This window comes from Onychomys torridus, chromosome 8 (assembly GCF_903995425.1).
Source record: "Onychomys torridus chromosome 8, mOncTor1.1, whole genome shotgun sequence".
Classification (NCBI taxonomy): domain Eukaryota; kingdom Metazoa; phylum Chordata; class Mammalia; order Rodentia; family Cricetidae; genus Onychomys; species Onychomys torridus.
The window spans coordinates 35,565,749-35,583,228 of record NC_050450.1 but is presented as its reverse complement, the minus strand read 5'-3'; the positions used below and the strand labels follow the sequence as shown (position 1 = coordinate 35,583,228).

The window sequence follows — 17,480 nt, the reverse complement described above, 5'->3', positions numbered from 1 at the left end:
TAGTTACTTGTCTCTGGTACAAATGAAACACTGGAAAAAAAAAAACACCTCAAGGAGGGAAGAGCTTATTTTGATTCACAGTTGAAAGGTACTGTCCATCATGGTGGTAAAAGTCTTGGCAGCAGAAGGTTGAAGCAGCTTGTAACATTGTATCTGTCTTCAAGAAGCATGGAGCTATGAATGCTTGTGATCAACTTGCTTTCTCCCTTATATGGAGTCCAGAACATCAGCCCATGGAATGGTGCCTCTCACAGTTTAGGTGGATCTTCCTACCTCAATTAACCTAATCTAGATAATCTCCATACAGATGTGTTAGGAGGCTGCCATACTGTAGGTAATATGTCAGGAGTATCCCAATCAGCGATTATTCAACTGGCTGTTACTAACTTTGAGGATAGAAAGAGGTCATGGACCCAGGGCTGGGGGAAGCTTGTAGAAGCTAGAAAATGGCAAAGATTCTCATTCAGTCTTCTCAAAGTAACCACCCCTGCCAGCACCCAGAATTTAGTCCCATGAGCCCTTAGGCAGAATTCTAACAGTAAATACTATTAGATACAAAAATTATGTTGTTTAATACTGATGAGTTTATGGCTAGCAGTTCATTAAAACAATAGAAAACAAATGCACCTCATTTCCTTGAATATATTCTGGATACAGTCTTCTTAGAAAACTCAGTCTGAGGCTGGTCAAGGCTCCTGGTGTTGCTGACAATTTACAGAAAATACAGCAGTCAGAGGAACCTGTATGAGATGATAAGGCACAGAAAGAGAAAGGAGATTGTATTTTATCAAAATAAAGTGAAATACATACATGGAAGAGAGAAGGGGGAGGGAGGGAGGGGAAGGGAAAGAGGGAGGGCAGGAGGAAATATGAGATTGATGAGAAGGAATGAATATAGAAATCTCATTTTATGGGAAACTATTAGTAATTGATTCATTACAGAAATACTGTCTGGAGGCTATAGGAAACTAGCTAGTATTTTGTCTATCAACCAATAACAGTAGAAAATGTCATTCAAATAAGCAAATTATTAGAGAGAAAAAATATATTATCAGTGAGGTGTGAACATTGATATGGGTATGTGCTATTAACACAAGAATGATTGATAGGGTTTGATATTTTATGTTTGTTATTAAGGAATGATTGTCAGGAGGGACTACAAAATATATATGGTATTCAGATTATTTCTGAGTAAGAGGGAGGGAGAATGATGGGTAGCAATAATCATAAATTGACACATGTTAAAGATGGGTGGTAAAATGCTGCTGTAGATTTCTACCTTTGAATGTATTTTAGCACTAACACAGCAAATACTCTTTAAAGTGCTAGTCACTGATTAGACTTCTCAAATGTTTGAGGACCCAAACAGATCATGTGCAAGTACTCAATTTGACCACAAGCTGTTGGTGTGAAATTTCTGCAAGGCATTTTGGAAACAGGGTCTTTCATTTCCATCCTTTTCACCCCGCCTACCTCCTTTGCTCTGTGCAGCCTAGGGATGAGGGCCTCCTCTTTCTTTGCAAGTCAGTGGCTCAGGGGCATTCTCAGAATAGAATTTGCTTGGAATAAGTGAGCAAAAAGAATAATATGCATAATTGTATTGAACAATGCCTCCTGGTATTTTATGTTCATTTGGATTCCCCTCATCTCACTCCTGAAAATATTTCTAAAAAGAAGGAAGGAAGAAGAAGGCAATAACTGTTTCAATTTTTGACAGCCTGGGGTATTTTGAAATGTTAGCTCATCACATTTTCCCTGTTGTGTCTGTGTGTCTATTTCAGGATGGAATGGGGAACTTAAGAATCACAGAAAAGGGTCTGAAGCTGGAAGGAGACTCAGAGTTCTTACAACCTCTCTACGCCAAAGAAATCCAGTCCCGACCAGTAAGTTTCTGATGAGAAAAGAAAGCAATGGATGCTCTGAAATCTAAATCTGTGGAAATCTACCTTGCTAGCTGCTGAGATGGCAATTTTGGATGGTGGTTAGATTGGCATTTGAGCCTAAAGACTCAGAAAACAATCATAGGTGTGGTGCTGTAAACAAGATTATCCCACCACGTCCCTTAACTTTGTGGCAGAGATGGTAGTAGCCACTGCTTATCAGCTTCTAGATGATGCTATGAACTAAAAGATAATAAACACAGTAAAACCCTGGTACTAAACCTGTGAAGGGCAATATTACTATTATTTTTAATTGTCAATCATTTCAAAGTCATCTGTGATAACAGAAGTAATGAATCATAAATTTGGTTTTTATTTATAATTCATATGTTCTAGGTCATGCTGTCTAGAATCAGTTCATTATCAACAACTGTAATCTAAAATGGTATTTAATGACTGAATGCTGTGTGCCATTGAGGTGCAGGCTGGCTTTGTGTCTGTGATTAATTCAAAGGTTGGTCATTGTGGTAGAAACTATTGCTACTCCATTTTACAGATTAGTAAATTAAGACAATGACAAGCAAAATGTCCATGATACGTTTTTTTAAAAATAAAACAGCAAAGATTTCAATTCTGGAAATTTTAATTCTAAAGCTTTTTTTGTCAACTAAGTATGTTGCATAAGGTTTTTATTTTTCTTTTCCTACATACTGTACCTTCAGTAGTTCAGGTTATCAAACTCAGTGGTTAATGATGTCTCTTGTTGGTTGGTTAGGATGATGGTCTAAATGTGAACTGTCCCCCACAGGGTCATGTGTCACCTGGTAAGTCTGCAATTGCCAGTGCTTTCTTGATAGGTTGTAAAATAGGTAGGAAGTGGAGAAAGTTTGTCACTGAGGGACATCCAACTCTTCTTCTTGCCACTCAGTGCTTTATGGTCATTAGACATGTAAGCAAGTGACCTCACACTTGTTGCCCCACAGTTTCCACCTACTGCCATACCAACCACATACATACATATAGACTTCACTGTCAACATGGGAGCCAAAATAAATCTTCCCCTCCCACCCCTACGTCACTTCTTATCAGATATTTGATTACAATGATGAAAAAGCAAATAACCATCACTTACTTACCTAGGCTTTTACTTACTTAGTTTGTGAAGTAGAACTCATTGGTTGAACATGTTGATTAAATCTTTCACTTTGCCTATTAAATCCTTCACTTCACTTTGCTTCACTGTCCACATGAAAGCCAAGAGTGACCAGAAAGTTCCTCTACCATCATTTACATAATATACATTGATTGGAATAATTAATGAAATCCAACAACTTAAAATAGTGGCTGGTTTTATATGAGGGCTATATAAGGTCCAGGATTGTAGTAGACTGAATCTAACTCATGATGCTAAGTCCCTCTACTTGTAGAAATACTCCATTCCTATCACATCTGGAATACAACTCAAAGTCCCCCGGCAAGGCCTATCAAAATCTTTTTAAAATTGTTTTTAGAAAATTTGTGTGTGTGTGTGTGTGTGTATGTGTGTGTGTGTGTGTGTGTGTGTGTGTATGCCACATACACAAGTACACATGAAAAACCTCACCACAATAGAAATAATGATGAACATGTCCACCACCCCTAAGAGTCTCTCTCTTTTTAACCCCTCTGTCCCACCAAACCATTCTGTCCTCCCCTGCTTCCAAGAAACCATTGATCTCTTTTGATGACTCTGTCCTTACTTTGCATTTCTCCAAACTTTATAGACCTGGAGTCATATATGATGTTCATTAAAAAAAAAAAAAAAAAAACTTAAGCATAAAATACCTTTGCCACTGCCTAACTTTTTTCCTTAAAACCATCTATTTAATATCTAACTTACAAAATTTCTGTCTTTTACCTGCAATTAGGCTGTCATCTTCATTTGTCAAAAAGAGATATGAGATTATGGTTCAAGAGTATAGACTTTTACATTTTTCTCTTGGAGAACATTAGAAGACACAGAGAAAAACTCTCTTGGAGAACATTGGAAGACATAGAGGGAGATGGGGAATTGTTCACTATGAGATGGAATCTGCATCTCTTTGACATGTCACAAGGGAAAACAAGTTTGTTGACAGAAAACGATAAAGGAAAGATGAATAGACCTTTAGGGCTAGTCTATAGACCCTCCTCTGTGCCGGTAGAAATTAAGGCATCTGAAAAAACTATAGTTCTCCTGGCGAGGAAGATGGAAAGGATGGTGGTTGGGTACCACTGAACCCCAGCCCTCAGTGATGCCTCATGTTCCAAGAGTACTACTCCACATTTTTTCCATTCTCCTCCTTTGAATCACCTACAGTATCCTCCCATACATTGCTACTGCTGTATTTCAGAACGGGCATCCCCTTCTGCTCTTCCCAATCCGAAGAGACTCGTGCCCAGTTGACTGAACTTGAAAGCCACTCTAGGGCAGGTGGAGTAATGAAGAGGTAATTGTCTTCAGTTTGGTTTTCTGTCTCACTGATCCAAGAACTGAGATAAACCATGCACACAAAATTCAATACCATATCTGATTTCATTAGTGAAGGCTGGGGTCCTGGTAAAAGCACTGCAAAATTGTTGGGTGTGGCAACACCTGCCTAAGAAGACAAATTTACAACTGTGAGTGATATCAGTAAACATTAATTCCTGAATTACCAAGAAATATCTAGGCTGAGTATTCAAAGCCTCTGAGAGTTGACTAAATCACCTCACTGCATGGTTGGGGTAGTAATGTCTAGGGAAGGAGCTAGGACATGCTTTGCAGTTACTGGCAGCTCAAACAGACCTAAACTCCATGACTGCAAGGCCTCATGATATTACTGCTGAGATACCCTTCAGTTTTTCTCATCATACCAGTTTGGCATGATAAGCTGGGTCACACTTGGTGATTTCCTACTCAGTAGGGGTAGCTGGCTGGAACATACCAGTGAGCCCTTGAGAGGGGTCAAGGAGCTAGGAAAATGAACCCCCAAAAGATGAATGATGTAGAAAAATAGGACCTAGTGATGTTGAATCTATCCATTTATGGGACAGTCTCTATTTAATAATCTTATCAAGGTGAATGCCTTTGGAGGGACCCACCTTCTGCACTGTTGGCTGATGGATACACCTAACCATTATGAACCTCATTTCCCCACAGACATCAATCGACAGAGCTACTATTTTCTTTTTCAAATGGGCAATAGTGACAATTTCACATTTTTCTGAAATATCCACATTTGTTCATTTGATGTGAGCCAAGAGAAGAAATCTGACCCTCACAAACAACAGAGGATCTAGCAAAGTGGGCTGATGTTTCTGATGGTAGACCTGGGTAGCACTTTTTCCTGCTCACTGTGTTCTCTAGTACTACCAGTCTCTTTCAGCCACGGTGGTCCATATCCAATCATTCCTATCCTTTGTATTATGTGTCCTTGTCGTCCCTTGCCTCTAAGGTCCCTTGCCCTCAGCCCTTGGTTTTCAGAATTGCAAGTGTACACACCTCATCAAGGAGTCAATAAAAATTAGGTTTTATTTTTCCCTTTGGAAAACAAAGAGGGAATATTTATTTTTAAAAAACACATTGTGCTTTGCTTTTTTTAAAAAAAGTATTCATTACACTCTTTATGGTTTGCTTTCTATTTTTCTCTTATGCCTAAGTATTCCATGGTCATCCAGTTCTTGTGTCCCCACCTCAGCTTTTACTGATTATACAACTGACAAATATAGTTGTGTATATTAGAGGCATACAGCCTTAATAATGTTTGACATGTATTGTGAAATGACCACTACAAACAAGACATTATCACAATCATTTTCTGTTATCATGAAGGTTTTTTAAGCTGACTTCAAATGAATAATACATACAAATAACTTCAGAGCTTCCATGTTATACATTAATCCAAGACTTAGTTATATGATAACCAAGGTCAGGGCCCAGTGAGTACATGTATGTACTTCACCTACCCCTAATGACTACCCTTCTATTCATTGTCTCTGTGAGTTCAGCTTTTCCAGTTTCTGCATTGCACTGAGATCATGTGATGTTTGCCCTTTTTTGCCTCAGCAGTTTCACTTAGTTTAGTTTCCTCTGTGTTTTTACAACTAAGAGAGTTTCATTTTTATGCCTCAGTCATATTTTATTGTGTAGACATGCACGCATTTTCTTCATTCACTCATCTATTATGTATGCTTAGATTGACTCCATGTCTCGGCTCTTGTGTAATGTCGGAATAATCTCAGGAGTACTGACATCTCTTTGCCATAAAAATTGTTTTCACCTAGCCATATATTTTCAGAGCTTGATCACTATGTCATATGAGAGTTCTTTTTGTTTTCTCAGCAGTGTGCATAGGTTCCTCATCTCATAGGTACCCACCTACCAGCAATATCTAAGAGTTTGGTTTTCTGTACAAATTTGTCAGCACACACTATCTTTTTTCTTTTTGCTAATACACCTCTAACAGATGTGAGATACCACCTCATAGTTTCAATTTGCATTTCACCCATCGTTAGTAATATTCCTGATATTAGTCTTAACAAGCCTGTCATCCATTTGCATATTTCTTTTGGAAAAAAAAAGTGGCTACTCAGGTCCTTTGCCTTTTCTTAATCAAATTGCTATTCTTGGTATTGAGTCCTGTGTGCTCTTTATATATGTTTGCTTCAGTTCCTTGTTAGGCACTGCATGTTGTGCAGATGTTTTCTTCCCCTGCAGAGGTTGGTTTCTCACTTTGGTGATTATTTCCTATGCCTTTGCCATGCAGAAGCATTTGTGTGTATTTGATAGAGTTCTGTGTATTTGTTTGTATTTGTATTTGATGCCTTTGGTTTTATTTCTTATAAAAAAAATGAAAAATCACAGGTAAGACCAACCTCTCCTTTTTTTTTTTTTCCTGCTAGCCATTTTATCAACTTAGGTCTTACATTAGTCCATTTTATGATGATTTTTGAGTATCAGATAAGATTACAATTCCATCTCTTCCCACTTGCCTTTCTTCTCTCCACCCTCACACATGGACGTGTATATTCCATTTTCTCATTTATTAAAGGGATTGTTCTCTCCCCATCCTGATTTTTGGTTCTTGCAATAGAGAGCAGTTGACTGTGTATGAGTGGGGTTGTTTCTGGACACTCTGTTCTGTTTGGCTGATCTGTGTGTTTGAGTTCATTCTGGAGCCATTCTGTCTTGACTGCTCTAACTGTATAGTCCGATTTGCCATCAAAAACTATGATGTCTTTCCCCTTTTTCATTTTGAGATTATCTGCATGCACACTGGCAGATGGCAGCATTCTTGGAACTTCTGCTGGAGGCTGAAGCTATGACTACCTATTGGTGTTCTTCATTCTGTCTCAAGGACATGCCTCCCTTTTTGTGTTTACCCCTCTAATCACTACACACACCAAGCTCAGGTTGGGCAGAAAAATTTGGATTCGAAATGTTTTGTTTGAGGGGAAAAACTACCAGAACTAGCTTGAGGTGACAGACAGGAATGTTGATCACTTAGTTGTAGTGAGCTACACAGAAATCAAATGAAAGCTATGGTGATGTCTCTTGAATAAGCCAAACAGCTTCAACTCCCAGCTGAACATATTGCACACAGAACAGTATTTTCCATGCCACTTGCATGGAGCATGAGCATCTTGCTGTCTTTAATTAAGAAGTTAACTGGACCATGAAATATTGCCTGGGTAAATAAAAATGATTTGTACTAAGTCAGAGTAGGGCATTAGGCATCTTTGCATTTCCTTGCTCACACATAAATCAGGATAGTATTACACATGGAAGGGTCATCTATAAGCCCATCTGTACAGTAGAGCCAGGCACCATTCATTCCCCCATGAATCTGCTTACATGTTGTAATTTATTGTGGCCAGTACTGCAAACCAGCTGCTTGCCTTTTTTTTTTTTTTTTTAACAGACAACAAATTATGACTAGCTAAACACTGACACTAGTTGGTTTGTTTTCCTGGGAAACAGATGAAAGTATTCAAAGGTTTTTGGTTGCTGTAGAATTAAAAGAACTGGTAGGGTCTTTTAAATTTTTTTTCTCTTCTTAAATCAAGTTATAAGGACTCAGTTACATTTACATTAGCCATGATTGTGGTAGAGGAAGTAGGCATAAGCTTGAAGTCTGAGACAGTCTAATTGTATAACTTGAGGGTCATTACCATTCAAGCCTCTTTGAATTCTTTCTTATGCCCTATCCATCATTTTGGTCTCATTTTTTTTGAAGACCCCGAATTACTGAAAGACTTTTTTTTTTCAAGCTATTCTCATACCATAAACACTCCTTCATTCACTATGAAGTATTTGTGCAAAGAATTGGAGATGCCTCACGAAAACTAAAGTACAATAACATATTAGCTATAGATTAGAAAATGGGGCATGGTTGTGAGGAGCCTAAAGTAGAATTGGAAGCAGGAATAGGCTGAGCTGATAGAACACACGGGAAGACTCAAAGACTAGAGTGTGGCTGTGAATTATTCAAAGGGAAAGCAGAACTCCAGAATATATTTAAAACGTCTTGGATAGGAAGGGAAGTTAATGGTGGGCAATTAGTGCTTGGGGAAGGCTACTGATTCAAACTTGGATAGTCAAGTTCTCTTTATAATGTCCTATTGGTGAGCAGTGGGCCTTTGAACAAGCTCCTTCATGTTTCAATTTCTCTGTCTTTTGGACATGGTCAGTGGTTTGCTATGGCTTGTCAAAAGTCACAGACTTCATTAAGCAGTTTTCCCTTGGAAACTCAAATCTAAAGTGACGGGGGTCCAGCAGCCTGGTCTACCACCCTTGTTACCAGCCATAAGACACTGAGGTCCTGAGTGGGTGCCACATACCCAGTCTGAAAGCCACTAACCTTATTCCGTCTCCAAGTCTGCTGCAACAGCGTTCACGTAGAGGCTTTCCCAAGAGAGCCAATCCAAAATACAACCCTTGCCAGGTGGCTTGGTTTTCTTATATCACTTCATAGTACATCATTTCCATTTATATACTGTAGGTAGAAATTGTATAGTTATCTATCTACTTACCTATGTGAGTCCCCTGCTCCATCAAATCTCCTTAACAGCACAGACTTAAAAGTACGCTACTAAGGGTATATATTTGTCCCAATATAGTAACAATTTTACTGTACGCAGGTATCTTACAATGTCATTAATAAACCTTAAACACACACACACACACACACACACACACACACACACACACACACACACACGCACGTGCGCGATCAGACTCTGAAGCATTCAGATGCTGACTCCCTTAATTCAGATGCTGTGTCTACCCATTTACTAGGTATGTGAGCTTGAGTAAATGTCTTGACCTTTTCTGTGACTCACTTTACTCCCTGAGAAAATAAGCACAGTTGTAACTCTACCTCATAAGTCTATTATAGCACTGTAGAAGCTAATATATATAATTTATAGAACAGTGTCTCAAATACAAGTCAGTAAGTTTGAATATGATAATTATATGTTGCTAGCATTTAAAAATACTATTATTGTCTCTGTTTAACCACTGAAGTTCCTAGACTCACATCTCTGACAGGGTAGGAAGCAAAGTTTCTTTGAACCAATGAATGTTCTCTTAGGTCCATACTTGTCAGAAGTGGAGACAAGTGTCTCCTTTGAGGAGTTTGTATGTGAATTAACTATCTTTTCCTTGCATGTGCTAAATATTCATTCACATGGCAGGTAGTATGGGCTATAGTGTGGGCTGATGGGAACCGACAGCTCAGTGGGTAAAGGAGATAAAAGTGTTGTAAAGATGTAGAAGCCCATCACACTTGTCTACACCAAGAACCTACAGATATTTGATCCTTGTCATCTATAGGCAAATGTAAATTCCTAAGAATGAAGACATTCTTAAGGACTAAATATTAGCCCTTCCAGACCTTCAAACCTTGGAGCGCCTCATCTCCATCAGTGGGCTTTGGCAATGTCACCTGGTCTCATTTGTACTGATAACCTGTGCTGATACAGTGACTGGTACACACTGATGGAGGACTGCCTCATCTGTGCTGATACAATGGCCGCCTGGTGCTGAGACTATTTCTTGATTACTCCTTAATATTTAAAACTTAAGAACTTAACATTTAAGAACTAACAAGAACAAAAATGAATGCATGCCAGAGTCCTCTGTGGTTTGATTGATGTTCTTTACATGGTAAGAAAAGTCTAGTTTCATTCCAGGGATATCTCACAGCCAGCGGTGCCTGTTGAGCACTTGGGACAATAATGCAGAGAGGAATTAGCTTTAAGGATGACTTGTGGCAGGAATCTTAACAGGTCTTATTAATAAAATTAAACCTGAGGCCAATTATTGGGGTGAATGCTGGAAGATCAGAGAGATAGAACAAGTCACAGCTACCTCACCTCACCAGTTCTTCAGCTGGTCTTATTTCCTCAGACTGGAAGTTTCTGAGTCCTCATCCACATAAACCTCAGCTGAACTATGCTGCTCCAAAGCCTAAAAGCTTAACCAGCCAAATGCTTCTAGTTTCTGGTCTTCACACCTTATATATCTTTCTCTTTCTGCCATCACTCCCTGGGATTAAAGGCTCACTTTCTGGGATTAAAGGCATGTGTCTCCATGCTGGCTGTATCCTTGAATACACAGAGATCTGACTAGCTCTGCCTCCCAAATGCTGGGATTAAAGGCATGCACCACCATTGCCCAGCTTCTGCTATGGTTTGCTCTGACCCATTTTCAGCTCTGTATCTAGTAGCTGTCTGTTCTCTGACCCCACATAAATTTATTAGGGTGCACAATATTTGAGGGGAACACAATACCACCATGTTTCCCCTTTTTGTCTAAAATTTTAAAAAGGTTATAACTAATACAAGAAAAATCATATCCAATAAGTATGTACAATATACACAGTCAAGATTACATTAATGATGTCTAGTCCATTAACATTTGACAGATTGAGATGAAAATCTCCATTACATATAACAATGTCCAGTCCAGTAACATTTGATAAACTAAGGCAAAAAAATTTTTGTTACTTCTCCTATGTAAAACAAGTAGTTCCATTTTAAAAGTATTTTTTCTTTTCATAATAGATTCAGTAATCTACCTTTTTTCATTTTTATATCTTCTCCTTTTTCTTTTTACAGTAGATGTAGATGTAACCATCTTGTTAAATAAGAAACACAGAGCCAATTGCAGAGTTAAAAGCCAAAAGGTCAGAGCAATAGCTGAGAGCTGAAAACCTTACCCTCCACTGCTTCTGCTGTCTTTCCTCTCTGCAAGAGAGCTACTTTCTGTGTTTTCCCTCTTTTATAGACTTTCTGTTCTGCCTTTTCATTGGTTGTAAACTCAACCACATGACCTCCTCACCACTGCCTATCTATACGGGCCTCCAGGGCTTCTATAGTTGAGATTAAAGGTGTGTATCTCCATGCTGGCTGTATCTTTGAACACACAGAGATCCTGCCTACCTCTGCCTCCCAAGTGCTGGGATTAAAGGCGTGCACCACCACTGCCCAGCTTCTGCTATGGTTTGCTCTGACCCCAAGGCAACTTTATTAATATACAAATAAAATCACATTTCAGTACAATTAAAATATCACCATAATGACTCATGTTTTGTTATATTTCTAAAAGCTTTGTTGTCCTTCACAATTAAATTGTTAGAAAAAAAAGTTACCTTAAAATGTTTATTTCTTACAATGTTTCAATCAAAACAGACTCATCTCCCATCAATGCTCATAGCACCGGGTGCTTCATAATTGCTATTGTGTATTCCACTCTTGGTCTCAATTTAAAAAACCTTGTTCCTTGTCAGAATCACAGATGATTGTTTGGAAGGTGTCATTTCAAAGGTGGAAGGGAACATTTCTTTGGCCTATGAAATGATAAGCAAATCTGTGCCATTCCACTGGAGTTTGTGATCTCTGGAAGCAGCAAAGCATAACCTTTTTGATGTAGTGCACTGTCAATTATTGCTAGCGATGTTTTAATTGGCAGTTGCCTAAAAATGATGAGTGCGGGGACTCTCCATCTCAACGAGGGATTCTGTATTTATCAGCAGAATTTCTACCCCCAGGCAAATACTAAAATGGTCTGTGAAGGCAATGGGGCTTTTAAGGACTAATAAATATTCCTCAGGTGCACCTGTTATGTGTTAGAGGGAAAGGAAGAGAGAAGCATGGGTTGTGGCAGCAATCACCAAGGTGAGAGAATGGAACAGATAGCCAGCCAGGTGGGCCTCCCTGCTTAGTGCGGTAGCATGCCTTGCTCCAGCCATGAAGCCACAGCTCCTGTTATGCAACATCAGAGTTCTGGAAATCAAACTGCCTTCTCTCAGGAGGAAAACACAAGTACAGATGGCAGAATAATTGAAGTGTTCTACCATCAAGCTATATGGATTGGTTTTAGTCCTCAGTTGAGGCTCAATTTTGTCACTAAACGTGAAGGGAATATTTATGGCGAGATGAGTTATTCTTAGGTGGTAACTCATTAAGACATAAGAAATGGAGTTGGGTTCATCTTTCAGTTACTAGCATAAAACTATTTGTTGTTTGCTCCTCACTTCCATTGTTAACAAGAGTCCCTCATTTCATAGCTTTCCCGATATTTATTTTCCGCTTGTCTCTCTATCTGAGCTTTCTGAGAAGTGGAAGTCACTACCATGCTTCCCATCACTGCCACAAACACTCCAAGGAGTCACAGCATTGTAAGTTAGCAAAATGTGGGCAAGGAGAGCTATGATTGAAATCTGTCACCTCCATTTGACCTTTAGTGGTTTATGTAAAAATGGGTCCTTTAAGAGATAGAGATCCTCCATTGTGGTTTGAAACCATTCTGAAGGCAAGATCATAAAACAAGTGTCTTTTTACACTCATTCAGTCCTTTTCACTACTTGAGAACAGCCGTCTTTCCCTCAGAAGGACACAGCAGTGAGAGAGTGTTTGGGAGCCAAGAGCAGTCCGTACCATATGACTAAACTGACTTGTACCTTGACTTTGGGGCTGCTCAGCTTCCAAAACAGTGTGATGATAAAATTCTATTGTTTGTGGGTTATCCTATATGTAATTGTTTGTGTATCAGTACAAACAGGAATTGCGTTGGAACGTACAAGAAGTATTGCAAAAAGAAAATGGGAATTAGCAGCATGTGGCAATGTTGAAAGGACAGATGTGACAGGGGGATGACTCAATGGCCAAGCACTTGGTGCACAAGAGTGAGGACCCAACTTTGAATTCCAAGAAGCTGTCTAAGGCCAGGCGCAACAGCATATGCCTGTAATTCCAGCTTTCCTGCCTCTGTAGGAGGCAGAGACATGAGAATCCCTGTAGGTCATCTAGTCTAGTGAACACAGCAACACCTGGAGAGACTCTGTCTCAAGCAAGATGAGGATGGACACCTCAAGTTGTCAGGACATTCACAGGGTCATCGAATATCAAGTTGTTGCATAAAAAATAAAGTTTAAGTGGATGGCCAATTACAGCACAGTAATGAATGGTGGTGGTGGTGGGGAGTCATTACTATCTCTTCATGGATAATTACAGAGAACTCTTACAGTCTGAGTACTTACCACCATGCACAAGACAGGCTCACTAAGGTCCTGTGAGAGCCGGCAATATATAGTCAACCCATATATTTTGATTTTTTTAAAGTTGGCCTAGCAAAAAAATCTACCTATTTTTAAATTACCCCTGAGGGAAAAAAACTTAAAGAATCCGTGAAGCATAGTTTGTTTGGGTTTATGCATACAGCCTTGTTCAGTAAATTCATGGTCAAAGAAAGCCATAAAGGCTCTACTAAGCAAAGTAGAAATTACCCTGTAAAGAAGTCTGGACAATAGAACTGTTATGTTCTCAGAATAACTGAAAAAATCCTACCAGAAAATGGTAGGGATGAATTACAAATTTTACTTTTTTTATTTTTGATACAAGAACTCAGGCAGCCTAGCCTAGCCTCAAATGCCTAATGTACTGGAGGATAATTTTCAACTTTTGACCTTCTGCTGTATGGCTGTGGCAGGCTTCTTGTTATCTACTTTTTCTATCTTAAATTAACCCATTTCTGTTAGTCTATACTTTGCCACATGGCTTGTGGCTTACCGGTGTCTTTACATGTTGCTTTTCATGGCGGCAGCTGGCAGTGTCTCTCTCCAGCCTTCTACTTCCCAGAATCCTCTTCTCTCTTGTCCCGCCTATACTTCCTGCCTAGCCACTGGCCAAACAGCATTTTATTTGTACAGAGCGATATCCACAGCATTCTGCCTCCATTTCCTGAGTGGTGGGATTACAGGCATGCATCACCAGGCAGGGTTTGATGCTATGCTAAGAAACAGTTGCAGAGATCTGTGCATGCAAATTCAGTGCTCTGTGCACTCAAGGACCTCCCCAGTCCTTGGTAGCAAATCTTAAAGTATTTCTAAGACTCCTCTGGGTTTTGGTTCCATTTCAGTATTGACTGTCTTTATCTTTAATAGGAAAAAAGGTTTGCTGTTAGAGAGATTAAATAAACTAATAGGTATAAAAAGCATTTTCAGAGGGCATAACCCACAGTAATTGCTTATGCATGTTTACTGAATTTGAATCTAAGCAATGTGAGCCCAAACCTCCATGCGGAAAAAGCCAGTAGACACAGGACTGAGATAAACATTCCAATTCACTCCTTTGTGGTGGCTCTATGAAGAATCTGTTATGGTCATCTCACTAGAGATAAGCATTAAAAGCATAGAACACAAATCTCATATTCCAATCCAACTGGATTCTTTTTTTTAATAAGATTTTTGTTTTTATGTACATGAGTGTGTTGTTAGGTTTATAATCAAAATTCTGGCCTACAAGTGCCTGAGGAGCCTAGAAGAGAGTGTCAAATTTCCTGAAACCAGAGTTACAGATGGCTATTAACTTTCATATGGGTGCTGGGAACTGAATCCAGGTCTTATGCAAGAGCAGCAAGTGCTCTTAACTGCTGAGCCATCTCTCCACACATATACCCCTCCTCCCCTAGACTGGATTTTAATACTGACCTTAACTAGATTGTTCTACTATCTTGAGTGGTAGATGACAGATACAGGTTATATTGTGGTGTTTCCCTGGCTTCTTTTCTTGTAATTCAGTGAAACACACAGACCTCTTGCTTGTGCTATGAAGGTCAGAGGACTTTACCCCCTTTTTTCTACCAGTTACTTACTCTCTGGCCATTTCTCATACTCCCTCTCATGGCTTCTATTCCAGTATTCTCCTTCACTCAAATCACAGATCCCTTCTCAGGAGACTCTAAACTGTGGCCTGTAGGCTGCATATACCCCAGGATAGCTAAGAATTCAAGCCAACACAAAATGGTAAACTTACTTAAAACATTATGAGATTTATTTTTACAGTTTTTGTCATTCAGTTGCATGGTTCTTGAGCACATACTTTATAGATGACAAAATCATTTTGCAGTGTCAAAAGTTGGACACACATGATGAATTATACCTTCCCCCACTACAACATGGCCTCTTTCTAATTATGCCTTTTATTTAGAACTGTATTACAGTACCTGTTTGGGAATGGTCAAGAACTTACGTACAAATTAACTCAATGACACACAAATACACAAAAGTCACCATAATATTTCAGTAAAAATGGGTCATATGAATATGTTTTAGCTGGAATATCAAACTATTTAATTTCTAAATGTCCAAGGACTCTGCTCATCTCTGAGTCTGTCAATGTGACACACATATGAAATGTTTCAAACTTACAGAAATTGTAAACTTCCAGAGACCTGGACATTCTTACCTCTGGTTCTCTATGTCAACTATGAAATCCAGAAAACATTAGAGACTATCTTCCAGCCTACCAGCCATCTTTTGAAATCCCTCTGGAGAAACGTTGTCTCCATCTTGAATTCAATTTGCCTTGCAAACTCTTCACCTTATAATATGTACATCCTGATTATATTTCCTTGAATTGTTTCTTCATTTTTTTAAAGATTAATAAGTTGTGTGTGTGTGTGTGCATGTGTGTGTGTGTGTGTGTGTGTGTGTGTGTGAGAGAGAGAGAGAGAGAGAGAGAGAGAGAGAGAGAGAGAGAGAGAGAGAGAAAGAGAATATGAATGTACATGTGTGTGCAGGTGCTCCTGCAAGTCAGAAGTGGGCACCAAATCCTCTGAAGAAGGAGTTGCAGGTGGCTGTGACCTGACCTGGGTGCTGGGAACTGAACTCAGTACTCTGCTCTTAACCCCTGAACCATCTCCCCAACACCATTCCTTGATTCTTATCAACCCAAACAGTCCCACAGCATGCCCACATATAGAGTAAATATTCTTGATGTCGTTGTTTTACGCTTTTAATAAAAGCCCATATATTTAGATAGGAGAGTGAGTGTACACACCTAAGACTATGGCGTCATTAATTTGAATATTTCCAGGGTCTGATCATTCCTGGCAGGTTGAGAAATAGCTATTTCTTTTCCTGAGCATTTGTATAAGTTGTAACCAAATGTATGAATTGTATCTCTGTTCATGCAGTTGTGAAGCTTCAGTTTGGGTGTTCAGTTTTTATTTGTTTATTTTGTGAAGATTTACACATTAAGCTTCACCTCTGAACTGTGAAGACATCAGCTATACTGCTGTGATACACAGTCAGAACTGCACAGAATTCAAAGTCCTTCCTTCCTTCTATGTGTTCCCAGGGTTGGGCATTGTGTTAACTGCATTTCTCATTGCTGTGAAAAAGCCTAGCAAAAGCAAGTTAAGGAAGAAAGAGTTTATTTTGACTCATATTTTATGGGGATATGGTTCATTATGGCAGGGAAGACACAGCATCAGGAACACAAGGCAGCTGATTACCTTATGTCCATGAAAAAGAGAGATATGAGTGTTGGTCTCCTACCTGTTCCTCTTTGCCCTTTAATTTGGATCATGAGCCCAGGCCATGGAATTAAGCATCTGGTACACAGGATTGGTGCTCCATAGCTCAGCCAAAGCTCCCTGGAAGTTTGCTTACAGACACATCCAGTAGTACATCTTAGGTAATTCCACATGCAGGAAAGCTGAGCATGGAGATTAATCATCACAGGCGTCTATGGCTCTTTCAGGTCTCTCTCCACTGCCTTCTTTATTTCCATATTGCCAACATGCTTGTGGTGTTGCCATATTCTGATTCATTATATTAAGCTCTACATTTCAAACTTGATGTGTATTTTCTCCCGTGACTGTTAGATAAATTCCCACTGTTTAACTCTGTAGCTTTCAGCCATGTCAAAATGACACTTTGGTTCCCTTTGTTGAAATGCTCTTGAGAGATTTCCATTCCTCCAGGAACACTTGCAACAGGGTGTGTGTAAAGAAAGCATAGCACAAAAGCACTGTGCATGTGATTTAGGGTCAGATGGAAACTGATCTGAAGCATGGCTGCCCATTTCTAGCTTTGAAACTTTTGACATGTGATTTGACATCTTAACACTTACCATTCAAATCATTTAATCTTCATGAAACCTAAACCAATGAATATAGCAATTTGTCTACAACCATACCTGCTGCTTAACCTGGTATAAGTGACCACTGTTATAAGTTAAGGTTTGTCAGTGGAAGAGAACCCCCAGAATAGAACTTGATAGAGTGGTAGCTGGCCACTTCTGTATTACAGA

At 39.2% G+C, this 17,480-nt stretch overlaps 1 protein-coding gene across 5 annotated transcripts in view; it reads left to right on the top strand.

Annotated features, from left to right (window-relative positions):
• Sgcd (sarcoglycan delta) overlaps positions 1-17,480 on the top strand; it is a 952,204-nt gene that overhangs the window by 741,611 nt on the left and 193,113 nt on the right. For all 5 annotated transcript variants that reach the window (XM_036196810.1, XM_036196806.1, XM_036196808.1 and 2 more), the window contains one exon: positions 1,782-1,883. In XM_036196810.1, coding sequence (XP_036052703.1) covers positions 1,782-1,883 — 102 coding nt within the window. The remainder of the gene's footprint in view (positions 1-1,781; positions 1,884-17,480) is intronic.